This window comes from Rhododendron vialii, chromosome 9a, assembly GCF_030253575.1.
Source record: "Rhododendron vialii isolate Sample 1 chromosome 9a, ASM3025357v1".
Taxonomy (NCBI): Eukaryota; Viridiplantae; Streptophyta; class Magnoliopsida; order Ericales; family Ericaceae; genus Rhododendron; species Rhododendron vialii.
Window position 1 is genome coordinate 8,899,908 of NC_080565.1, and position 26,642 is coordinate 8,926,549.

The 26,642-nt window shown below is 36.0% G+C and overlaps 1 protein-coding gene across 2 annotated transcripts; it reads left to right on the forward strand.

Annotated features, from left to right (window-relative positions):
- The first annotated feature begins 134 nt into the window (after positions 1–134).
- On the forward strand, positions 135–13,084 carry LOC131300399 (uncharacterized). Of its 2 annotated transcripts, XM_058326204.1 has the most exons (10): positions 135–302; positions 751–859; positions 4,275–4,365; positions 6,044–6,187; positions 7,203–7,261; positions 8,951–9,018; positions 9,105–9,156; positions 10,549–10,722; positions 10,896–11,495; positions 12,665–12,962. In XM_058326204.1, exons 1-10 carry the CDS (start codon positions 295–297, stop codon positions 12,878–12,880), a joined length of 1,521 nt encoding a protein of 506 aa, XP_058182187.1. In that variant the 5' UTR covers positions 135–294; the 3' UTR covers positions 12,881–12,962. The 2 variants fall into 2 exon arrangements, with proteins under 2 accessions (XP_058182187.1, XP_058182188.1); XM_058326205.1 differs by lacking the exon at positions 7,203–7,261 and having other exon boundaries at positions 155–302; positions 6,044–6,147; positions 12,665–13,084.
- Positions 13,085–26,642: the final 13,558 nt, after the last annotated feature.

Consider the following 26,642-nt stretch of genomic DNA (forward strand, 5'->3'; position numbering starts at 1 on the left):
TATATACAAAATATCCAACTTTGTTTTAGAATTTAAATTTAAATTCAACAAAACTGAATGTTTGATAAATGTTTCTACCGATATCCTATAAAAAATATTTTGAACAAAATAAGAGGATCTCATCATCTGTACTCGGGGTTTGTGTCCCCCTTGTACTCGTACCATAAACCTCCTAAACAACGATTTATGCGAAAAACATACCGACGGCGACGAGAGAAACTACAGACATCATCACCTCTCTCTCTCTCTCTCTCTCTCCAAGCGTGTACGCAGTGAGCTCTTTGATTCTCAGAAATGAATAGGTTCGCATCCCTCAATTACCATGTTTATTCTATGCATAGACGTTTACTCATGTTTGGACGAATATATAGTTTGCTGCTTTTGGTGTATTTCTTCGCGGTTTCTTTCTCAACAAGTAAATGTATGTTAGTAATTGTGAAAATCATGGCCAAGTAGAACCTCCAGTCGTATTCTGTAGCACCTGTTCAAAGCAAAACGATTATATGGGGAATTTGGAAATTAGAAAGGCCCTAATTTCTTGTTTCATGTACACACAGGTTTATATGCAGAAATGTTCCGATTCTATATTCATATAGCATGTGGTTGACCTAGTACGAATATTGTATATTGTAGATTTCATTTGAATGTGCTGTTTTATGTGCCTTTTATTGTCTGAAGATTATGGAAATCTTGATGAAGATTATTGGTATTTCTTTAAGTGTTCTTTAATGCCTTGTGTCTTCCATACAGAATGCTTGTGAGAAGAATTGCTTCGAATAGACGTGGGTTGAGAGTAGTTGGGAGGAAGACGTTTTGTAATGATGCAGCTGCAGAACAATCTAGTTCCCAAGCCAGCAATGTAAGTTTTTTTAGCCTTTATGGTCTCTTAAGTTCTATTTAGTCTTGTTTGTTTGCTATTGATGAACGCCTTACCTGTGTTACCAGGGAATACTACACCCCGAGCATTTTACATTTTTGAAAGCATGTTTTGAAACATGCTATATCGTTGTCCATAATGGTAAATATAGGGATGCGAAGTGATCCCTTGTGGTTTTCCCACAAAGTCATTTGTTATGAACTAATAATCATATGAGAATGGGGTTTAGGAGAGAGTCCGCGATACCAAATGTGGAAAACCGGTCATTGTGCTCCTGAAAATAGGTGTTGCATAGAAAATTTCAAAAGAATATTTTGATTTAGTGGACGTTAACCGCTTGAAAGAACTATCTTCCAGCATTTTTATCTGTAAAAGCCTATAGCTATTAGACAATACTACCTTCCAATATTCGAAGCCTACTCTTGTTGCAGTGGCAGAGCTAGGATTTTGTTGCTGGGGGGGGCGGCTTAACAGACATATACTCCCCCCGTCCCAATTTAATTGTCATTTTTTGGAATTCATGCCATTTTTCAATTGATTATGTCTTGTAATTTATAATGTTTTATGTAATTTCGAAAACATTGTATTATAGAACTAATCGAGATCTATCAAACAAGATCCATATTCGATATGAAATTCATGACGGATTTAAAGATATAACTCTTTTTTTAGCCTGTTAGAATAGAACGAGGGACAATTAAATTGGGACGGAGGGAGTATTTTTTTATTGGAACGTATAATTATTATATCATAAGATGTTTGTTTTCAGTTCATTACATTTGTACATTGAATTGATTCTTTAGGCTATTTCAACTGTCACGTGCTTATTTTTTCTTTATCAAAGAAATTGAGAAATGAGAATGGAAAATAACCAGTTTTTTTATCAAATCGATACAAAATTATTAAGATTATAAGTAACTATACACGAATAATTATCAATAATATTTAAAATCAAGTATAGAAAAAAAAATTTAAAAACTTGGACGCTCGGGGAGCCGGGGCCGGAGCCCCCCCGGGCCCCTACATACCTCCGCCCCTGTCTTCTTGTACCACAATTTAGGGCATATGGTGTAATAAGCTCCCATTTTTTGGACGAACGATCTAGGCTACTGTTGAAATCATCAACTTAAGTGCCAAGAGTTTTTTCATTTTCTTACTTTGAGGTTCAGAATTAACGTTGTAATTTGATCACTTTGTGCTGCTACATGTTTGGTACATAAGGCTTAGTTTGGTTATGCTGTTACATGTGCGTCAAATCTTCAAATTTTGTTGCCAAAGCTGAGGAATGTCTTGTTTATAAGATAGAATAATTGACGGATAGACCTGATTCCCATTTAGGGCAGCAGTTTTACTTCAGGAAATTGTGACATTAGGCGAAGAGAAAATAATAATGTGATGATGTCCACTGAAGTTGTGTGGTGATGTTCGCTGTATGTTTTTTCTCCATGCTGCGCCAACTAAGAACCAAAAATCACTTACGTACAACTCATGTTGAACTTATGATCTGAGTTCCTATTCTATTGGCTCCAATAAATTTCAACTGAATTCTGCTTATTGTAACTGAAAATCCTTGTGCAATTTTCAAAGAAGAATCTTGTCACCTCTGTTTGGTTGTCATGCAGGACAGGAGCAGGTTCAGTTATTTTTCTTTCCATTTAAGGGAATTAAATAGCTAACCTATCCCGAATGAAGAGATCATAAGACATTCTTTGATCTCATTATAATTTGAACTTGTAGAAGCTTACAGTTCAATACACCAGAAACTTTTGAGTTAGATGCATTTTGCCTTGAGCTAGTAGATTAGATGTGTCTCTTGCTTGGTTTGAGGCAGGTGCGGAGAAAACTCCAGGGGAGAGAATCTAGCCTGGGGTATTGACCATTTCTGAAAACAATGGGGGCTGTATTCCTGCCAATGTTCAGACCTTACTAATTATGCTCTGTACAAGTTTTGAAAAAGCATCAGTTCTTTTTCCATAGTTATGTTTTAGTTCAAGTGGCTTATTACAGCTTGGCTTCTTTCGCTAGCTAGGTGCTCTCCTTCTTTATGTATCTCCTACGATTCTTTACCAGCATTACTCCGTTTGACTGGAAGATAAAACAGGGAAAGGATGATAACGCATTACTCCTCCCATGATAAGGCGGATCGTCTTGCTAAGTCTTGCAGGAAGTGGATGAAAAAATTATAGTAACCAACCAAAAGGAACTACCGAACTAATCTAGCTGGCTGATATATATGAAATTGTTGATCTTCCTTTGACTAGTCTCCTCATCTGGAAGCATAAATTCATTGCTCCTCATGTGTCTGAATGTCCAAGATCCAACCCTAGTTCTGCATTTGTTTATAGGCTATGCTTGTGGATACGTATGACTATGAGTGGGCCTAGCTCTGTTTTACCCGTTTAAATCATTAAGATTGTTATTCAACCCTGTAGAATTAGGAGTTTTTTTTTTTTTTTTTTCGAAATGTCAACTATGAAAATTGAAAACGACCGTGGAGGCAAAGATGCTTCTCAGTGCTCTTTATTTTATACAGGATTGGTGTGGACTTTTTGTTTTTGGTGCAAAATAGGTGTCATTTCTCTAGCTGCTCTAAATTGTTGAATCAGTGTTCTGTTTGGAGTATTTATTAGGTGACAAATTGAAACATTGGACTGTGAACTGTGCTAGAGATTTTAAATTCAGAGTTTGATGACAAACTTTTCCAGTTAGGGTTTAGCCAAAACCACCTTCCACTATGTGTGTTCAACTTCTGCTCTTTCTAGTGATGGTGAGTGATATTCAAACTCCTTCAAAGTGCATTTTCAGAATTACGTGACAAGGGGTTTTCAGTTAGTAAATGCACTGCATGATCCATTGGGAATTTCTTGACTTAAAGCAATGTGCAAACCATGTTTATTAGGTTCAAAAAAAATGTTTATTAGGTTCAAATTCTTGTGTCTATCTAACCTTAGAACATGTCTCCAAGCATGTTCATCAATTTTATGCTACACAAGGTAGACACTCCCCTAGGTGCTCCCAACCTTAGACTCTTCTTTGTGCTCTTGCGCCCACCTATCCTGCCTCATTTTTACTAAGAAATGTACTTAGATCAATCTCTTACTTTTATGCTTTGTCATACGTCGGACCTTAGACAATTATTTGTGTTTCTTTCATGTGTTTGTTTCTCCTTAATACTGTGCTAACACAAAAATTTTAGTCTATTTGCTCCTCATCTAAATATTATTTCAGTGCTCTTGTATTTTTATGAGATGCCAGAATTGTATCCTACTAGTTGTTAAAAGATTTGCTTAGTTTGAAACTATTAATTTGTATTCTGTTACTGCTTTTATTCTTATGTAATTGTTATATCTTGCCATCTTGTAAAGTTGTCAAGTAAGAATTTCTTCAAATGTTGTAGGACAAACAGGATACAGAAAATACTGTTCGGCAGCATGACATTGCTATCGTTGGAGGAGGCATGGTTGGCATGGCTCTAGCTTGTTCCCTAGGTAATCCAAAAACTATCCTAATCAGTTGATGTCCTTGCTTTCATTCATCTTTATGTACATCTATTATTGTTGTTGCTGCTGTTTTGGCTAGTATGACATGCTCATCCGCTGATGTGTGCCCCCAAAACAAATCATTCTTGCACAAATGGTTTACAATTTTGAGTGCACATATTGCAGTGCTATTTCTATCCCGCTTTTTATTGGTTCTATGCATATATTGGCCGAAACAAAATTAATTTTGACTTCGAAAAAGGAATAAAAAAATGGAGGACCTGGGCATCATTCCTTTTTAAAGATCTTACTCTTTAGTGGGCTATTACGTGTTATCCTTTGGTCAGAAATTCCAAAAGCGAATTTCTTAAACTAAAAGCCACCTGCCACCTAATGTAGATATGCATATTTATACGAGGTTTTTCTTACTTTATCTCTGGTGAGAAGTCTTCTGTTTCTAGAATTAGTAAGGATTTATGGACAAGAGGCCCTTATAGTTGGCTGGGTGATCTCCAAGCCCCATCTCGCTTGGGAAATGGAGGACTGTTAGCTAGAATGGTGTGCACCTTTTGCTTGATTTATCTTTCTTGTTGATATGGGACACTGCAAATTTTTAAAAATAGGGGACACGATGCATTTGGGAGAGTGTCCAACCCTCAAATATTGGAAAAAATCAGGACACTTTGAGATTAAGTGTCTTTGACACGTGTCGGACATGCGCTCCGACACTTGTCTGACACCCACCAGTACGCTGCTTCCGGCTAAGTGTCGGTGCTATATAGCTGAAACCTAGTGGAAGTCCTTCAATAGAGTGGCAGATTAGGATGTCTAGAGAGAGACCTTCTGATTTCCATTGGAAGGCTATTTAGCCCATACCTTTTTTGGCGGATGTCTAAAGAGAGACCTTCTGATTTCCCTTGGAAGGCTATTTAGCCCATACCTTTTTTGGCCAGTACAATTTGTAATCTGGCTAGGTGGAATAATTTTCTCGCGATTTTGAACTGCATGTCAAGGTAGATACAATCACTGAATCATCTAGTCATTTACCGCCAAACCACAAAGATTTATGGATTGTCCTCCTGCTCCCGATTAAAGTGCAGTGTGCCATGGCCTTGATCACTGGTCAGCATGTTTTGGTATTTAGGAGTAAGCTGAGGACCTACAGCTAGTGGGCGAGTGAAATCAAGGGATGTCCCATCATCAAGTAAAGCTTGCAGCAAATGTTTTTTTTTGGTAGTTCTGGGATGAAAGAATTATATTCAGCTTTCGTAGAGTCTTTTCTTGATTACTTTACATATTTAGTTTATGTTGTGTAATTGTGGCATATACTAACTACGTGGCCTTCCTGGGTTTGTGGTCTCTTCATATTGGATTAGGATGCATACCCTTGGTGCTTTAGTTTATATACGTGTTGTCTTTATCAATGAATGGATATTGGGTTCATGTTTTGCACAAATGTTGTACTTTCTAATGGATCATCTTATCATGATAAATAGGAAGGCTTCTATTGCCTTGTTTGTTCAACATACGGGTCCTTACTCCTTACCTTGTTTTATTTCACCTTGATGAACCGCTCAATGTTTTTTCATGAGCAGTATGAGGATATTTTCAAACAATTCATGTTGCATTGAATTTCTAATTGCATTTTTAATTAGGCACAAGCCATCTGATTTCCATATGCCTGCAGCAAGCACACCGTTGACAAAACATTTGACTGTCGCCATCATTGATAGCAATCCTACCTTGGGGAAGGAAGAATGTTTCAAGAAAGATGATCCCCCAGATCCAAGGGTCAGTACCGTCACCCCTGCAACTATTTCCTTTTTCAAAGGTATCCATTTGTTAGCATTTCTGTGCGCATTTTGTCTTTAACCTTCAAAGTCTCATGTTCTTTGTTTTGCATGCACTTTTAGAGGGGCCTATCATGCTTCCCGTGTAATATGATACATGCATGAAACATTGAAACCTATACACATTGGTGTAACTGGCTTAGATAAGCATTTTCTCATTAACCTTCAAAATCTCGTGTTCTTTGTTTTGCATGCACTTTTAGAGAGGCTTATCATGATTCCAGTGTAATATGATATATGCATGAAAGATTGAAACATATACACATTGGTGGGACTGGCTTAGATAAACATGGCCAGTATCAAGTGACTGGTTTCATGTATTGCTTGCTGATGATAGGAGTGTTGTTCTGCAAAATCATTCTTTGATGAGGACTGCATAAAGGAACCTGAAACGCACAATTTTCCTCAAATAACTCTGACACCTTTGGGATGAAAGTACTTTCCTACCAGAATTATGTATGTCATGACACTTGTTTCATATGTTGTTGAGTACCATTGACAATAGTAAAGATACATAATAATGATATTGGAAGCTTTATCCTTGATGTTTACCTGCTTGAAATCATCTAGAGAATTGTGTATTTGAGAAGAATAGTGAAATGCGATCTAGTTTCCAACTCGTAATCTCTGTAATGCTAATGCGCACAACCAATTAGCTCAATCGTGAAGTTGAGACCATGTTGTTGCGCTATTTGATAGTTGTTCCTTTGCACTGGACTTCCAAAATCAGTTCTTGTTATGACTGAAATGTACAAATTGTAGTACTGAAGCATGAGCTATTCATTTACTTTACCTTCTAAAGATCGCAGTAGAATTGTCCAATCTTTTTTGTTAGATGTCATGCCTTTATATGTTTTTTCTTCGCTGGCATCAGGTGCCACTTTCCTTGTATTAATGTAATGGCGGTGTTGTCTCTGATATGTGGATAGAAGTGATACTGCAAAGATGGGGCTATATCTTTGTTACTTGAACCCTAATGATAATCCCAATTAGCAGATATTGGTGCTTGGGAATATGTTCAGCAGCATCGGCACACTTATTTTGACAAGATGCAGGTAATCATATCACCTTTCTCAATTCGATAATATGTTCTTTTAAGTTCATCGACAATTGTCTTAAATTGGTATTTTGTGTGTATTGCTCATGAAATTTTGTTTTCATTTGTATGTAGGGCTTTCCATCATCAAATTCAAAACTCAATCCTAATCTAGATATCCTGTACAACAGTTGAAATGCTTGGACTTGCGTGCATGTGTCTTTATCACATTAGTAATGCAAAAGAGCAAGGGGTCTTAATGTCTTATAGTTCATTAGTGGGTTGTAGGCAAGGGCAGATCTAGTAAAGGTCAAGTGGGGTCACTTGACCCACTCAATTTCCTAAAATCCCTATTATTGTTAGGTTAGTGAATTTGATCCATTAAAGTTGTAGTATTGTCCATATTTGTTCTACAACATGAAAAGTCGTTGAAGGTTGTTTTAAATCCTTGTGTACGTAAGATTTTGTATTTGTTCTCTTAACAAAGATGATTTCCCTACTATTAGTAAAAAGGTTATTTCCCCTGGTTATAGGTACATGCTACCCTGCCCCATATGACTAATGCCTCATAAGATTGCACCACTACATCATGGTGGATCAGATTGCTAAAATGGCAAAGTGACCAATTGCTAAACATATAGTTATGGACCGTGGATGACCACAGGATGCTCACCACAGCACCCACGTGGTAGTTCGTCTCCTCCAAGCGATCTCCGCAGGTGCTCATCACGGCACCACCTTGGTACACCTTTGGTATGACTTAAAGGATTCCTAAACAAGCAAATAACTTGAGTCAAAGTGGTTGGGGATGTTGGGCGCCAGTTGCCTGTTGGAAGCTATAGAGGAAGATTTGCCTTAGTCTTTTACCTCACAGAACAACATACATGGCTAAGTGGCTAATTATGCCTAAGAGAGAAGCCACACCACCTTTTACTGTTCATCAAGTTAGGTTCTGACTAAGTTGATATGACCTTCTAACGAACCGTTTGGCACCATCACCTGGGAATCTTCCGAGAGATGCACCTTATGATGTTATCATTTTAAGGTAGTTAAGCAAGGTCCATATAACACTCTTGCAAAAAGAAGGCTAAATCCCCTCGCATTACTTTAGAGCTCTGTGTTTCTCTCTATCAGTCTAGCTCCTTCTCTCTCTCCTCAGTCATCTCTAGGCCCGTGGTGTCATACGAAGATTTTCACTCCTCTGCAACCCTACCTTGACTAAGGTCAAGACCATCCTACATGGGTCATATGCCAACATTATATTCCCTTTGTCCCGGCATGGGCTTAATTTTGACATCTGAAATGGGAATGGTGGAAAAAGGGTATGGGATGATGGCATGGTAGTCAACCGACCCAATAGGTTTACCCAGGGGTTTTTAATCAAATGAAGATATTATTTGTATAACATTCAGTTCTTGCTTTGTTGTACTTACCCCCGTGAGTTTTTCAAGTGCAGATTTTTCTGGTTTATTGGTCTTGATTGCCTAGAGCAAAGTAGTTTATAATCTATGTGCATTTTGGACACGACTAAATATATGTTTTTTTCTCAATTTCCACTCATTTACATCATAGCCTTAGAATCCATACCTTGTCTATGGCATGTCAGCTACTCGTTGGCTGGCTTGTTTGCACATAGAACTTGTGATTCATAACTGCGGCTATAATTCCTTCTCCACATATTATTTGATTGATTCTATGTACGATGTAGGTTTGGGATTATACTGGCCTAGGATACACAAGATACAATGCCAGAGATGTAGATAAAGAAGTACTGGGGTAAGAACACTTTTAGCTACCGGATAATTTCACTTCTGCAATATGTAATTCATGGCAGATGATGCTAGTCTTGGTTTCTGGTTCAGATGTGTGGTGGAGAATAAGGTGCTTCATAGATCTCTTTTGTCATGCATACAGGTACTTCACCCTAGTTAGCTTTAAAATTCTCCAATCTTGAAATGTTTGAACTTGGGTCGAACTTAGAGCATCTCCAACCAAGGATGTCAAATCTACATGGCATGCCAAGTGGAAGAATTGGCATGTGAAACAACTCTAACCAAATGTCAAATGCTTATATTTCATTTGACATCCCTTCTCTCATGTCAAATTTGACATTGATGTCAAAATTTATCTCTCATTGCTGTACTCTCCAAAACTTCATAAATAATAAATTTGAGATGATGGTTGGAGTGGACATCTTGAAGATGTCAACTTCATCATGTCAAATTGCCACGTAAGCCTTCAAAAAAATTGACATCCTCAAATTTGAAGCCAAGGTTAACCCCAAAACCATGTAACATGGAATCAGAGCTAGGCACAAGAGATGGATAGGGTGCGTGTCTTTGGCCTGCATGTGACAGGTCCTGCCGAGTGAGTACGCTGCGCGTATGGTAGAGTGTGAAGCGAAGTCCCACGTTGCCTAGGTACCAAAGTAATATTAAGGCTCCATTCCGCAACGCAAAAAAAGCCCTTATTTTTTAAGAAGACAATTTCAAGCTCAAATATTATGGACTTATTGAAATCTAAAAATATGCAATATGGATCTTGTTTGAAATATCTCATCGAAATCTTTTACACAATGCAAAAAAAATTGAAAATTTATTTTTCATTTACATTATTTTTTAGTTTGAAAATGTGAAATAAGCTGCTTATTTTTTAAGGTTTCTGGAACGGAGCCTAAATATACAAGCGTGAGGGCACCTCACTTCAATAACTAGCTCTTGGGGTTGAGTTCTAAACAAAACCGTGTAACATCGCTCACCTCACCCCTATCTTAGAGTGTCATATTCTACTAGACTTTTTGCACTTAATGGACTTTTTCCAAATTCTATCCATATTCTTTTTACTTTTCCCGATTCAACTCGTTCACATGAATCGAATTATTTTACAATTTTTAACAAGAGATGATAAAATTTAGCACTTATTGCTTCCAAATGGAAAAAATCTACCCATTCTTTTATGTGTATTCGTGTTTCAATCATTTATTGGTTAGGTGGAGTATTAGCTATTGGAATTGCACATACCGAGGTGCTAAATAAGTACTAATTATGCAAGCGCCAAAGAGTGTATGTGTATGAGGTAGAGAGACACAGGTTAGGCCTGCTTCAAGAGATCCAGCTCTATCTCCAATTTTCACCTTGAGAGATCTGAACGCTTTGTTGATAGTTTTAGGCTCCACGATCATATTGCTCAGAAAGCCATTTTAGTTTTTGTCTCCCAATGTTGTTGTTGCCTTCAATGCATCTTTTGATTTGATCTATCTTTGAAACCTGGATGCTCTTTGAAGGCTAACTGATTGAATATTATCAGGACACAGATTCCCAGAAGACAATATATCCTTCCAGGTTAACTTCAATGAATTTAGCTCCAAGCTTGTCATCCATGCGGGTGGATGGCACATCTTCTGGGCCATCCATGTCAACTAGTGGAGGTCTAGCAAAGCTGGAACTGGCCGATGGCAATAGCCTTTATGCAAAATTGGTGGTAATTTCATCTTCTTCTTCCCTTATATAGATAAATTGTTGGTGGAAATTAACGATTTCATCTTGCATATAGATGAGGTTTTTCTTGTTTTTTTCCTGGAGTTGTGAAGTTACACTGTTTACTTGCTTCTTAAAACTAAGCATGGAATCAATTCTCTTGAATCATTATTACAGGTTGGAGCAGATGGTTCCAAGTCACGTGTCAGGGAATTAGCTGGATTCAAAACAACTGGATGGAAGTATTCACAGAATGCCATCATCTGTACTGTGGAACATCAAGAGGATAACTATTGTGCGTGGCAACGATTTCTACCTTCAGGTCCAATTGCACTTTTGCCAATAGGTGATAAGTTCAGCAATATTGTTTGGACTATGAACCCGAAAGAGTCATTGGACCGCAAATCATTGAGCGAGGATGATTTTGTCAATGCTTTAAATCATGCTTTGGATTCTGGATATGGCCCACGTCCTCAGTCGCAATCATTTGGTGATGGAAGCATATTTTCTTGGCTTAGAGCAAACGTGACGTCATCTGCTAGTGAGTGTTTTGAAGTTCCACCAAAAGTGGTCAAGCTGGCTTCAGAAAGAATGGTGTTTCCGCTATCTCTAATGCATGCTAATCAATATGCGTCTAGACGTGTAGTTCTAATCGGCGATGCTGCGCACACTGTTCATCCCTTGGCTGGCCAGGGGGTTAATTTGGGTTTTGGAGATGCAGCTGCTCTTTCAAGAACCATTGCTGAGGGTGTCAAAGTAGGGACTGACGTCGGGGAGGTACAATATCTCTATTTTATATTAACATTAAACCTGGAACAATTTAACATTATATATGTATATGTAAGCCTATACTCCCTTGGTCCCTCCATCCCTAATTAAATGTCCACCATGGAAAATCCAACTTTTTGAGTAAACAAAATCATTACACCCTAAAAACAATAGTTTTCCAAAAATGCCCCTCTATTAAAGGGTTGTGAGTTTAAAAGTTAGTTATAAAATTTTGGCGGCAATTCTTGTTTCAAAGCTAACTTAAATCAAAAAGATTCTGCACCCCAAAAAAGAGGCTCTCATCAATCACCGGTGAAGGATCTTGAAACTCTTCACTTGTTTTGTTTGACTTGAGAATTAAATGTGACTTTTTTAATACACGTACTTTGATTTCCAAAAAGAAGGGCAAAATAGGAATTTTACCAAGTTTTACCCATCCATTTTTGAAATTGGACACTTATTTTGGGACAACCCAAAATGGAAAGGTGGACACTTAAATCGGGACGGAGGGAGTATATACCATATACATATATATATATAAAGTACCTGAATCTTGAGAATTAATCATGGTAATTCTGGCTGGAGTAGTTTCTGGTTCTAAATACGCTAAATTACACCATTGGTCCCCGTTGTTTTTGTTAGATTTCACTTTGGTCCCTGTAGTTTCTTTCAACAATTAGAACCTGGCACTTCTCATTTCATTTTCAGTTTAGTCCACCCATTATCTTCTTTTGGTATTTCAAACGGAAAGAAGACAGCAACTAGAACAAGGGGGGACTGAAGTAGGACATGGATAATGATACTCTAAAAATGTTTCTCATGACTCCCTCAAGTTTGTTCGTTTAAGATACTCATGGAATATTGAGGAGGGACTATAGCGATAACAGAAAAGTGGTGTCTAAATTGATGAAATAGAAACTCGGGGAGCACAGCGTCTCAATGGTGTAATTAACCTAGTAAAATATTGTCATTATTAAACCTGCTGAATGGCTCGTACCTGGATCTTGATGTTTGATAGCTGCGTAGTGCATATGGTTTCTGTTCTCATTTATCAATATGTAACGTGCAAGAAAATAACTAAATAAGTTGTTCATACACCATTAGTTTGTTGAGTTTGTGGTCAACAATTTTACACTGTTATAATTGCTTGATGGGTTTGTCTTGGTTCATCGACACAGGTATCTCTGCTGAAGAGGTACGAAGCAGATAGGAAATTGGCAAATCTTACAATGATGGCAATACTGGATGGTTTTCAGAAGGCATACTCTGTTGATTTTGGACCTCTAAATGTATTGCGAGCTGCTGCCTTTCATGGGGTGCAGCATATATCACCACTGAAGAAGAGTATCATCTCCTTCGCTTCAGGCGAGCACAGACTACCCCTTTTCTCTTGAGATGAATGTATATCGTAAAACCAGATGATACGCTTGAAATGAGTAACTTTTATATACTAAATTACTGGTCATCGTTTCTTTCCTCCTTTTGCTTGTTCGGCCCTTGCTTGTGGTTGATACATAACTTTTTCAGTTGTATGCTCTCTTTTATTTTTCCCAATAAGAGTTATTTAGCAAAAACTACAATCGGGGGAAAATTCGTTAAATTCTTGTGGCTGGGTTGTTGCCTTGGGCCCTTAGTGCATGTTCAATAATTTTCCATTTACTTGAATGCCATGCACCCAACTTTCACCTTTATAATACGGAAATAGAAAGACATCTATATTGGATGGTATGTGTTATTAATATGATATTTTGCACTTCTAGATTGAATGGGATTATCATTAATACAATATCTTGCACAATAGACTGACTATTGAATGGTAGATTATGATAATACAATATCTTGCACAATAGACTGACTATTGAATGGTAGACTCTATAAATAATCTAATGAGTTTGTTCATGTTGTGCAAAATATTTTGTAGACTTTTCCTGATTCAATAGTTGTTGGTAGCCTGTTTGGGGAGGCATAATCATTCTCACACAACTTATAAATGAGCGCTTCCAACCAAATCATGGTTTATGCACCCATCTCCACGAGCGGATCAATTGAATTTTAGCATCGTAGCTGACTTTTTGTGACTTTTATTTCGTATTTCAGTTTTGTTTCTTGTATTTCTTCGGACCAGTGGATTCTTTGTATTAGTTGGTTTATTATTAATATATCGTAAGTTTCTATTTCCTAAAAAAAAATTGAGCACGTGTTTGAGATCCTACAATTAGGCCGAAAGGAAGCATATGGGCGACATGATTCATCTGGGAGGGTACCCTGCAAATTAGATTAAATAATGACATCTCTTTTTCAGTCTGGTCCAGTTTGAGTCCTTTGTGGGCTAGTATCGGGCCCAAAACAATGATCAAAACCGTTCACTTTTTAGAGCTCGCTGAGATCATCGACCACGTCAAAAATCAAGTTGATCAGATAGTGTTTAATATGATTTCGAAATGCATTAATCTTGTTTTGTTTTTTTTTAAATGTGTAACATTGGATTTCAACCCATTTGACACAATTAAATCTTTAAGCATAGAGCAATATAGAAGCAATCTCATGAGCTTGTACAAGTAGCAATCTAGACAACGACATTTAACCAAACATAGGATATATCATGTCATGATTATAAAAGTGACGAAACTAGAGTTGAATTTGACAATGAGCTCAATAATAAGTAGAGGACAAATTTAGGACAAGAAGAAAATAACTCTGTACGAAAATATTTAACAAAGAATGCTATTTACCTCAATTTAATGATCAAACGGTTGGATATGTAGATTTTACTATCACGAATCACATATTAAAAGTAATATTCAACGCGGATCAAGTAATATCTCACCATCACGGTTTTAAATACTGGTATCGAGACGAGTTGCAATAGCTGTCGAATGTAACGATATCAGATGATTCAGGGCAGGAATTGGTAGCAGTGGTAGTGAATTTTTAAAAAATCATTTTGGACAAAAGGTAAGACTTTAAAATTGCATTAATCACTCGAGCGAGTGGCGAAATAGAAATCGGTCTGAGGAATTTCATTCATCGTCAAAGCAGGGGAAGTTAACAAAATTTGGGTCAAATCCAGTTCCATGTGATCACATACGGCAAGGGATTCGCCTCCAAGTTGGATGCCAAAATATATAAGTTGTGGTTAAAGCTAATTGTTGATCCTAAGAGTTTGGCTTTGGACGACAATTGTGAAGGCAACACTAACATGGGCAGCACCCTCTTTATTACCAACAATAGAAAGGAAGAACTTGTTTCAATTGCATATCATAAGGAATTCGAGCAAATGCTTCAAATACAGTATCAGGAAGTATCACTTGTTGAGCTTCGATATCTACGGGCTTATTAGCTAAATGGCAATTAACGCATACAATACGCCCAGTCGCGCGCTTCTAGTGGATTTTCATAATTTTGTTGTGCAAAAACGGGATATGGGCCCAATATAACAGTGTGCATGCTTGACTAGAAATGTAAAGGCATAAGGATTTAAGGAAACAAATCTTTAGTTGATTAATTCGGTGCCCATATAATTAGGAAATTTGGAGAGAAACTCTCCCTTTTTAAAAGGGCAATGTAGATATATCTCTATAAAAGAGGAGAATATATACTAGGGCATTCACGGCGGGGACAACTGAACGGAGATACCGCGCGGCTGCGGTCGTGGACGAAATTCAAGGGAACACGGCTGAGAGAAGAAGCAGCACAGAAGAGCAAAAGAAATTATTGTGAGCTTTATTATTTTTAGGGATTTTAGTCAAATGCTTAAATACGTTTTCATCCATTAGTGGCTAGATTTCTAAACTAGGGTTAGGGATGAAACCCCATAAGTTTTGTTGATTAATTTTATGCATATGAGTGTTTATCGTTTATTGTTCTTGACTCAATAGATTGATTTAGTTGAAACTCGATTCAATCAGAATGAGTTTTTTTTTTCATGATTTGATATCACCCGATTAATTAAATTGCTTGGTTTATCAAAAAGCTAATATTTAAGTACGAGATATCCATTGTGATTTGTTCATATAAACACAATTGATGATTTTGGCTTAAACCTGAAGCAAAGGAGGAACGTACTTTTGTTATAACTAAAAAGGGCTTAACAAAATATTATCCATGATGATTAAGATTAGCCCCTAAATTATTGTGTAGAAATTATAATCGTTGCAGAAGATTAGTTAATCGATATTTATGGGTGTGGATTCCGAAGCCCTATTTATTTTTCTCAACCGAAAACTCCATTACTATGGACGTGATAGTTTAGTTGTTTTCTTTTATCATTGTTTATTTAATTCTTAGTTTATAAAATTAGTCACACTTATGTTCACTAGGTTATAATTAGGGTTCAATAAGTTTAAGTTTCTTTAGTTTTCCTATATATAAAAAACCACAAGTCCTTGTAAATTCAACCTCGCTTTTGCATTATTGTACTATAGTATAATTCGTGCGCTTGCGAGTATATTAAAATTTCACAACAATTGATAGAACGACACATAATTTTAAATTAGTCTTTGCCAATGTTCTCTGGGGAAGCACTTTGAAAAGTGGGATTGCTTTTTATAATGTTTTTCTTTTGAATTTAGTTTTGTAGTTGGGGAAATTTTTTTGCACTTTATATTTTTTATCAACAGTCTATTACTTATTCCAGTGTTTAAAGTTATGCACAAGAGTTAATTTTTAAAACACACTTTTCAAATAAATTTGTACAAAAGTAGAATACAAAATTCTATAGGACGTAGAGCAAGGGTTTTTTTCTATAGATAAAATAAAATATGGGATTTTTTGATGACCGAATTTAGCACTTATAACTAAATGTATTAAGCAAACATTCAATCTCTTTTTCTAATTTTTTGGCTAATGATTTTCGCACTTTCCATTTCTTTTTTATGAATGCAATCCATTTCTAAACTTTAAGTGCGTAATTTTTCTTTAAAAGACAAAAAAAAATATAGTACATTCATTTAAATGGGGTATTTGAAAATCATTTTTCTTTTTCATTTTTGTAAGACACAATGTCCCGGGCCAGCTTGTGTGCACCTTGGACTAATCCTTACGGCCCCTCCCACAGCCATTTCACAAGCTAACGCATGGAGGTGAGATGACCCTAAGAGTTGCTGGCAAAAAAAATCGAATATGAAATCATAGGAGAGAGCAAACACCTAAGTCCCAGCCAAGACCACTCGTCCAACCCATTGGGGTTGTTTTTCTTCTTTTTTCGGTTGGTAAGTCTTTTTCAAATCTTGCAAAAATCACTTGGCCAACCCCTTGGGGCTATTTTCCTTATTTGTTTGGCTGGTAAGTCTTTTTCAAATCCTGCAAAAACAACCGGCCGGTTCTCAATAGTTTATGAGATTGGACACTTTCAAAGTTCAAACAAGAGCCTGGACAACTGCATGCCCAGATTCATTTTTTCCCAGGTTCATTTGAATCGAGATAGTACCCTTTTCTTTCTGGTAATCTCTCACATTCAGATTACTTCTTCCTCCCATTCAATCTCAATATCTGGTATTATTAATTCCTTCCAAATTCGTGAGTCATTGGTGGAGGTAGAGTGTTGTAATGGAGAATGGTTTTGAGTTGGGGTTGAAGATGATGATGAGATGAATAATTACCAAGACTAAACAAGAAACATAATAATATAATCTAAAAAATATGAGAATATAATATTTTTTAGGAGTATTATGTGACCATATGTAACCACGTTTTTTTGGTGGTGTGAGAGATCGTAGAAATGTGTAGACTATCAATCAATAAATATAAATACTCTATACAAATGTATTCAAACCCCCAATCCTAATTTTTTATATTTTTTTATAAAAATGAGAGAGAGAGAGAGAGAGAGAGAGAGAGAGAGAGGTGGTGGTGGAAAAGGAGAGAGATTTAAGGGGAATTTGGAGTTAGTTTGATTGAATAAATAATATAACCTTATTTTTAGTTTTTCAGTACTTATAAATTATATCAAATATTTTTTTTCTAAACTATTTTTTCTATCAACTAACGTTATGCCCATTCGATGAATGTGACAAAAAATAATTCACATTGATGTTCTTTTCTTAAACCAATGTGAATTTTTTGCGTAGATCTCTTGTATCGAACGGGCACAACACTAGAATACTCTATACAAATGTGTTTAGGATACTTAAATAACATAAGTAGCCATATAATGTAAGTATTCATCCACCCTCTTTTCATGGCTATATTTTCATCATTTCAATGTGTGAATTACCCTTATTACTCTTTTATTATGATATTTTTCTAGATATATTTACACGTTTATTGTTTCCTAAATTAAAGGGATTTGAATGAATATCCATCTCAGTAATTAAGTGAGATATCATTGGAGGTTTTCAAAATTTTAGATTACCGAATCCCACTGATTTTTGTTTCCATTTTCTACAGATGAATTCTTATGTTCAAAGTTCAAACGGATATATAAGGTCTCCTAACTGAAATTTAGTCCTACTTCAAACATTTGACAACTGGCATTCCTCTTCATCCTACTCCAACATTTTCACGAAACGTTGTATGTTTATGGTCCTTATCCATTGATATGTTGTATTTTATGTTTAATCGATCTCTATGAATCATTTGCAAAAGATGTCCACCATTGCATGTATAATTATTCATCGGATCATGGTTGATTCATGGTGGATCATGTCCAAATAGATGGGGATTTTTCGATGATTTCATGAACTTGACATTTTGCCATGGTTGATTATATACGCTATGAATGGTTCTTTTGGATAAGTGTTGAGTCCAGTATGAGTAATATTTTGATTCAATTAATAATATTAAAATATGTTTAGCATTTGTAGCAGATATCCACCATTGTAGTTATAATGGTTTTTGAATTCATGGTACATTATTTGTACCATATACCATGAAATAAGTTTGTCTTTTCGTATCATTTTCATGGTAAATTATTTGGACCGTTTACCATGAAATTATTTATTCGAATTATGGCATACATGTAATATGTCTGTTTGAATCATAGTAAATTAAATATTCAAGACAGATTATGATATCATGGTAAATTATTTAGATCGTTTACCATGAATCTGTTTGTTCGTATCATGGCATATATATCGTATCTCTTACCATATTCAAATATATTGGGATTTTTTGATGAATCGATAAACTAAACCATTTTGCCATGAGTTCTGTTTGCTTTAATATATCATTATTGTTTTAGTCTTCTTTTCGAATCAAATTAACATAATGATACATGAATTTGTACATATATGTTGTAACTGACAATTTATCTTCCGTGCAAGTTTTTACCTCCCTACCGATATGGCAAGTGAACTAATTATGGTGTGTTGAAATGCTGACAAGTTTGCAGCAATCCGGATAAACCGAGGACAAGATCTCGGCACAATGGTCCAAAAAATATATGACAGGTGGTTTGATCTCAACTCAAAATCTATCATCTTGAACTACTCACTTGTTGATGATGAATACCTAATCTTGGACAACGACGACGACTTGACGACCATCTTCGGTCTTGCCGAAAGTGTTGCCTCAATGATATAATGGTGAATGTTAGAGGTGGCGCAAATGATTTAATGAATGATGTCGTTGAAGTTGGAAATATGAAATTCGTTTTTGCTAGTAATTCTAAGGGAAAGCAGGCAATGGTCCTTGATGACGACGATGTCATTCCGTCATTTTGCTCCCACAAAAAAGTGAAATTGCTATCCTCTGATGGTCAAAAGGGATAACTGCAGTTGGTCAAAGGTTTGAGGGTGAGGTGTCGAAGTTCAAAAACGTGTTACGAAAGTATGCAATCGAGCGGGGGTTTGAATATGCATAGGCGAAAAATTACAAGATGTGCGTTATCGTTCACTACAAATATAGGAAGGGTAAAGATTGCATATGACATGTGCATGCCAGAATATGTTCAGAAAACGATTATTTTTATATTAACGAGATGGACCTAGATCACATGCAGATATGGGGTTGCTGTATGAACACTTAACAACCCGCATGCCACAGCCAAAACTGGTTGCTAATTTAGTTGGAGATAATGTACGGGCCAAATATCGAACATGGCCTATCGGTGTTGTGAAAGAGATTAAAAAAGACTACGAACTTAATATCTCGTACCACCAGGCACGGTGGGGAGTTGAGAAGGCTAGGGGTCAAGTGTTCGAGATTATTTGAAGTCATTTTCGTGTTTGGAGTGGTACATCGGTGCAGCCAAGAGCACCAATCCTGAGAGCCACATCGAGTTGGAGTCTAATGAGCAAACCAAACTGTTCAAGAGGCTGTTTGTCGCTTTTGGTGCATGCATACACGGCTTCAATCATTGCCGCCCCCTAATTTTCCTCGACGCAGGCCATCTTAAAAGGTTAGGGGACAACAATTATTGAAGCCATGTATGCACGCATCAAAAGCGACAAACAGCCTCTTGAACAGTTTGGTTTGACAATTATTGAAGCCATGTATGCACGCACCAAACTGTTCAAGAGGTTGTTTGTCGCTTTTGGTGCGTGCATACATGGCTTCAATCATTGTTGCCCCTAACCTTTTAAGATAGCCTGCGTCAGGGAAAATTAGGGGGCGACAATGATTGAAGCCATGTACGCACACACCAAAAGCGACAAACAGCCTCTTGAATAGTTTGGTTTGCTCATTAGACTCCAACTCGATGCGGCTCTCAGGATTGGTGCTCTTGGCTGCACCGATGTACCACTCCAAACACGAAAATGACTTCAAATAATCTCCGCACACTTAACACCTAGCCTTCTCAACTCCTTACCATGCCTAGTGGTACGAAATATTAAGTCCATAGTCTTTTTTAATCTCTTTCACAACATTGATAGATCGTGATCCATGTTTGGCCCACACATCATCTCCAACTAAATTAGCAACCAGTTTGGCCATGGCATGTGGGTTGTTGAGTGTCAGTACAGAAACCCCACAACTGTGATCTAGGTCCACCTTGTTAATATAAAAATAATCATTTGCCGGACATATCCTGGCATGCACATGCCACATGCAATCTTTATCCTTCCTATATTTGCAATGAGCGGTCACGTGCACCTTGTCATTTTCGCCAATGCATATTCAAACTCCCCTTGATCGCATAATTTTGCAACACGCTTTTAAAATCCGACAACCCACCCTCGAACCAACTGCGGTAATCCCTTCCGACATATTAAAGGATAGCAATTTCACTTTTTCTGGGAGCAAAATGATGGAATGACATCGTCGTCATTAATGACCATGACCTGCTTCCCCTTAGAACCACTAGCAACATCAAATTTTATATTGCCAACTTCAACAGCATCGTTCATAAAACCATTTGTGCCATCACTGACATTCACCATTATATCATCGAGGCAGCACTCTCGGCAAGTCCGAACATGACCAAGTTGTCGTCATTGTCCAAGATTAAGTCTTTGTCATCAATGAGAGAGTAGTTCAAGATGACAGATTCTGAGTCGAGATGAAACCACCTGTCACATATTTTTTGGACCATCGTGACGGAATCTTGTCATCGGTTTATCCGGATTGCCGCAAACTTGTCCACATGTCGACACACCATGATTATTAGTTCACTCGCCATATCGGTAAGGAAGTAAAAACTTGCATGGAAGATAAATTGTCAGTTACAACATACATGTACAAATTCATGAATGATTCCGTTAACTTGATTCGAAAAAAAGACTAAATCAAACAATCATGATATAGTAAACGAAAATCATGGCAAAATGGTCTAGTTTATTGATTCAACGAAAGAACCCAATATATTTGGATATAGTAAGAGATACGATAAATGTGTCATGATACGAACAAACAAATCCATGGTAAACGATCCAAATAATTTACCATGATGTGATAATTTGTCTCAAATATTTAATTTTCCATGATTCAAATAGGCAGATTTCGTGGTACAATATGATTCGATGAATATATACAATGGTGGGTATTTTTTGCAAATGATTCACAATCGATCAAACACAGAATACAACATATCAATGGAGAAGGACTATACACATATCGTGTTTTGTGGAAATGATGGAGAAGGACGGAAAGGAATGCCAACTCTCAAATGTTTGGAGTAGGACTAAACTCCATCCAGGAAACCTTATATATCCATTTGAACTTTGAACGTAAGAATTCATCAGTACAGAATGGAAACAAGAATAAGTGGGATTCGGTAATTTGAACATTTGAATTTTTGAAAACCTCCATTGATATCTCACTTGATTGCAAAGATAGATATTCATCCCAATCCCCTTAATTTAGAAAACAATAAACATGTATATATGTATGTAGATATTGTAACGCCCCGATTCTAGGGGACGTTAATTAAATAAATTTTTCAATACTTACTAAATAAAACGAAATATAATGTCATTACAAGCCAAATTATTCTCAAATTCGTGTTACACTTATTTAAATAGATGAGGGAGGGGTACTAAGGTAACTTTCACTTCTCTGGATGACCGTCTTCTTCTACATTATTCTGCTCAGCACCAAACTCTTCCAAATTGTAAAATCCCCCTGTTCGTCTCTAAACTCTAGCATAAGATGCCAGGGTCACAAAAAGTAACACCGTGAGCAATTAAGCCCAATAGCTAACTCCTACCCCTATGTCCCATATACTAACAAAAATAATATATAACAATTTATCATTTCTAAAAAAAAATTAGCATCACAAAAAATAATCAAATGTGTCGGTATCTTTCAGAGTTATCGCAGCTTATCGTAAACCGTGTCATCATTTTTGAAATATCGATTCCACTTTTCATTTTACTTTCTCGAGCACTGGTTCCGCAGACAATCTTTCAGGACCTACCGGGCTCCCAGGCTAAGTTCAAATTTTGCCACCCAAAAGCTCTGATTCCGCTAACCATCTTTCAGATTCCATCGGGCTCTCAGGCTCACACACGCACACCTGAGCCATGATTCCGCTAACCATCTTTCAGATTCCATCGGGTTCTCATGCTCATACACACGCACACTCAAGCCATGATTCCGCTAACCATTCTTTCAGATTCCATCGGGTTCTCATGCTCACACACACACACACACCCAAGCCATGATTCTGCTAACCTTTCTTTCAGATTCCATCGGGTTCTCATGCTCACACACACACACACACCCGAGCCATGATTCCGCTAACCATTCTTCCAGATTCCATCGGGTTCTCATGCTCACACAATTATCAATCCTTTTACATTTCATTTTCTTTTTACTTTTTGTATTCCACTTCTCATTTCTCGTGTCACGTAATCATGCATCATTTTCTCGCGTTCACATTATTTTTTCAAAGCTTGCTACAATCATGCGATGATAATAAATCACTAATTTCATGCATTTCTATTTTTGACAACATTAAAAATTATAACATCACAACTTCTCAACTTAAACAATTTAATCATGTGATATCATAAAAATAATTAATAAATAGTTAAACATGTAGCACGTCAACATTATACTTAGGTGAGCAGAAAGGAGGTTTCTACCATTCTTCTTGGCGGTAGAGCGACTATGGAGTACGTCGGGTGAAAATGCGGACGGAGTAACGTCGTTTTGGCTTGATCGAAGACTATAAAGAGAATAGTTTTCTTTTTCTTTCCCTCTTTCTCTTTCTCCCCTTCTATTTTCTCTCTAAGCTAACAATTGAAAAGTGAAGTGAAGTGTGGTGTGAGAAGGAGGCTTACCTATTTATACTAGTAAGAAGAAGAATCTAGATAAAATCTTAGAAAATCATTCCAAATCATGATCATAATCTAATGTAATCTTATAATATCTAAACATAATCTTATAATATCTTATATAATCTAATAAAATCTAACAAAATCTAGAATTATCTAATAAAATCTAGAGAGAATCTTATATAATCTAACAAAATCGTATATTATCTAACAAAATCTAGAATTATAAAATCAAGAGAGAATCTGATATAATCTAACAAAATCCAACTATATCTAATAATATCTAATCAAATCTTATATAATCCAACAATATCTTATATAATATCTAATAAAATCTATATAATATCTTACAAAATCTAAACAATATCTAATAAAATCCACTCAAATCTTATCCTAATCTAATCCAAGCTAATCAAATCATATGTAATAAAATCCAATCTAATCATATCCTAGATTTTTAGTATCACGGACCAAAGGTTGGGGTTCTATAATAGTTGGGTACAACGATATCAAGGTTTAAGATGTGAAAAGAATAAAAATAAAAATCCTATGATATCAAAGGGTTTTTAATAGCTAGCTTCTAGAGTTAAATTATAATACAATCACTTTAATAAATGATCAAATAATTTTTAGTAAAAGAATCATAATAAAATGTTTGAAAAAAAAAATTGAAGTGAAAATTCGGGTCATTACAGATCAATACACTTGTAATAAAAGAACCTAGCATGGTAAGCCAAGGCATGGTGTGAAATTATATTATTGCCCTCCAAACTTTTTCTTTTCATTTTGCCCTTGCAAGTGTTGGTGTTTGGGTGGGTTTGGTATGTGACATTATCAATCAATACACTTGTAAATAAAAAATGTAGGATGGCAAGCCACGCCACTAGGTGAAATGACCAATTTGCCTTTGTAGTTTGTTCGGAGAGTGGCTACACCAAGCATAGCCATAATGGGATTTGACATAAATGCCCTACTTTATTTATGATGAAAGAGATATTTTTGTAGTTTGGTATTTTGTTGGAGGGCAAAATAGGGAATTGTGTTTGGCATAGCCACATCATGAAAAGATGAATTTGCCCTTGTAGTTTTTAAAGGGATTGTATTGGACTTTTGAGGGTATTTTGGACTTATCCTGTTGAAGAAAATTGAGTGGCTATCCTTATTTTGTGTTTTTTTCCCTTAATTTATGGCTTACTTTTGACTTTTGAAGTACTTTTTTCACTATTTTCCCCCTTAATTTATGACAAATGTTGCTTTGTCAAGAAGAAAATGAGGTACATTGTGAAAAAGATGAATTTGCCCTTTTAATTTGGCGATGATGGATTTAAGAGGTTGAGGTATTTTATGTAGCTTGATATTGAGTTTAAAGGCAAAAGGGAGAAAAGTGGCAAGCATAGCCATTTCATGAATATATGAAATTACTCTTGTAGTTTGGCAATAGTAGATTTAATAGGTGGGGTATTTTAGGTATTTTTGTTTTCCTTTGCTTAGTCAAGAAGAAAATGCTTTTCGGGGGTATTTTAGGTATTTTAAGTCCTCCTTTTCTTAGTCAAGAAGAAAAGGTTTTTCGGGGATATTTTAGGTATTTTAAGTCTTCATTTTCTTAGTCAAGAAGAAAAGATTTTTCGGGGGTATTTTAGGTATTTTAAGTCCTTTTCTTAGTCAAGAAGAAAGGCTTTTCCGTAATTTAAGGGTATTGAATCTATATACAAACCTCTCTCCTTCTCTCTCTCTCTCTCTCTCGATTCTCGGCTGCAAATTCGTCTTCATCACTGTTCAGAAGGTCCTGATCTCTTTCTTAATTCATATGTTGTTTAATTTAGTATTGCATAAATTTATTGGCATGAAATTGCTATATCCATATTGTTGAATGTATACATGCGCTTGGAGTTGCACGAGGATTGGAAGTTATTGCAATCATAAAAGCAATCAACACTAGCTAGCTGCGTCCAACCATTAACCAATGTGTACTGCTCCGAAAGCCCATTCCTCTAATTATGCTAAAATTTTCTCAATTATTCAATTTTATGATGCACTTCATGTTCTTATGGTTCTCTAATTTTGCAGAACTTAGAGTCTGATATCACAATTGACACTGTTTCAAACGTGAGAACATGAAGTCCATGTTGGTATGTATTTTAGTCCCTCTTACTGAAAATTATGAAACTACAGAAGCATAATGCTTAATCCATACATGTTGTCTATTCGTTAAAAACCAAGGACCTTTAAGTGCCTTTGTTACATGTTTTTGCTTTGTTGGCAATGAAGATAATATATCTCTCGCAACCTATATAATAATCAAATATTTGAACATTTTGTTATCCAAATTCCTCATATTCCAACATTGCTTTGCGAATAAATAATATTTCAACATTCACTAATCAAATTTGCTTATTTCGTGCAGGTATCTCTAACTCATTTGGCTTTGGTGGGCATAATGTGGTGATTGTTTTCGCTCAATTCAAGCTCTAGATGAAGGTAAATCGAAGTAGCTTGACCTTTTTCCTTTTGGAAAATTTTGATTTTGGTATCATTTTGATTATCTAAAGCATAACTACAAAATATTCGAGTATATCATGGTTTCGTCATTTTATGATATTTGAGTGATGGTTGTTGAGATTGAACCATTAAACTTACTAGAAAAGTATACAGTTAGTGGTATGAATAAAAATAACATATGTATATTAACTTCCACACTATCAATTAAATTAATGAGCACGCAGAAACGTGCAAAGCACGAACATTACACTAGTATCATAATAAAATGGTAATAAGGGTAATTCACACATTAAAATGATCAAAACATAACCGCGGAAAGACGGAAAGTTGACGGGATGAATACTTATGTTGTATAACTAATTGGGATGATTATTTAAATTTCTCAATGTGTTGTACCTTCAAAAGCATTGAAACCTCCAATCTTAATTTTCTAGATTTTTTATTTTTTGTTTTTTACAAATTTGGGGCATCCTTTTTGCACCTTATCTTTTTAATAAATGCACTTTATTATGTATTTTTAATAGTTAAAAATTATTCCCAACATATTTCTAAAACACATTAAATAGCCACTTTTGAAATGCATTTTTAAAACATCAAAGTGCGAAATTCCACGAAGTACTAAGTATAGAATAACAAATTGTTTTAATAACTCAATTTAGCGCTAGAAATAAATGTATTAGTAGTAATTATAATCAATTAAGTCTTTTTTTTTCTTTTTCCGTTTAATTATACTCTCTTTTTTTTATCCTTCTGTTTAATTATACTCAATTTAGCGAATTCCAGTCTTTTTCAACTCCCAATAGTAAATAAATAAATAAAGGAAAATTCTAAAATCAGCCCAGTGGGCTGATAATAGTGAGAGTGTGAATGTGTATTAATGAGTATAAAAAGTACATAGAAATGCGTGTTTTCCTTGTCTTATAGTATGCTTATCGTCAGCCCATTGGGCTGACAATAGCAAGACCGATAAATAAATAACCGGTTCTCTCAATTAGTTTAC

What these genes read in the sequence shown, in the direction of transcription:
- LOC131300399 (XM_058326204.1), top strand. An exon ending in GCCTTTATGCAAAATTGGTG is followed by an intron (nt 10,723 to 10,895) that starts GTAATTTCATCT and finishes TCATTATTACAG; the next exon opens with GTTGGAGCAGATGGTTCCAA. An exon ending in TAGGGACTGACGTCGGGGAG is followed by an intron (nt 11,496 to 12,664) that starts GTACAATATCTC and finishes TCATCGACACAG; the next exon opens with GTATCTCTGCTGAAGAGGTA.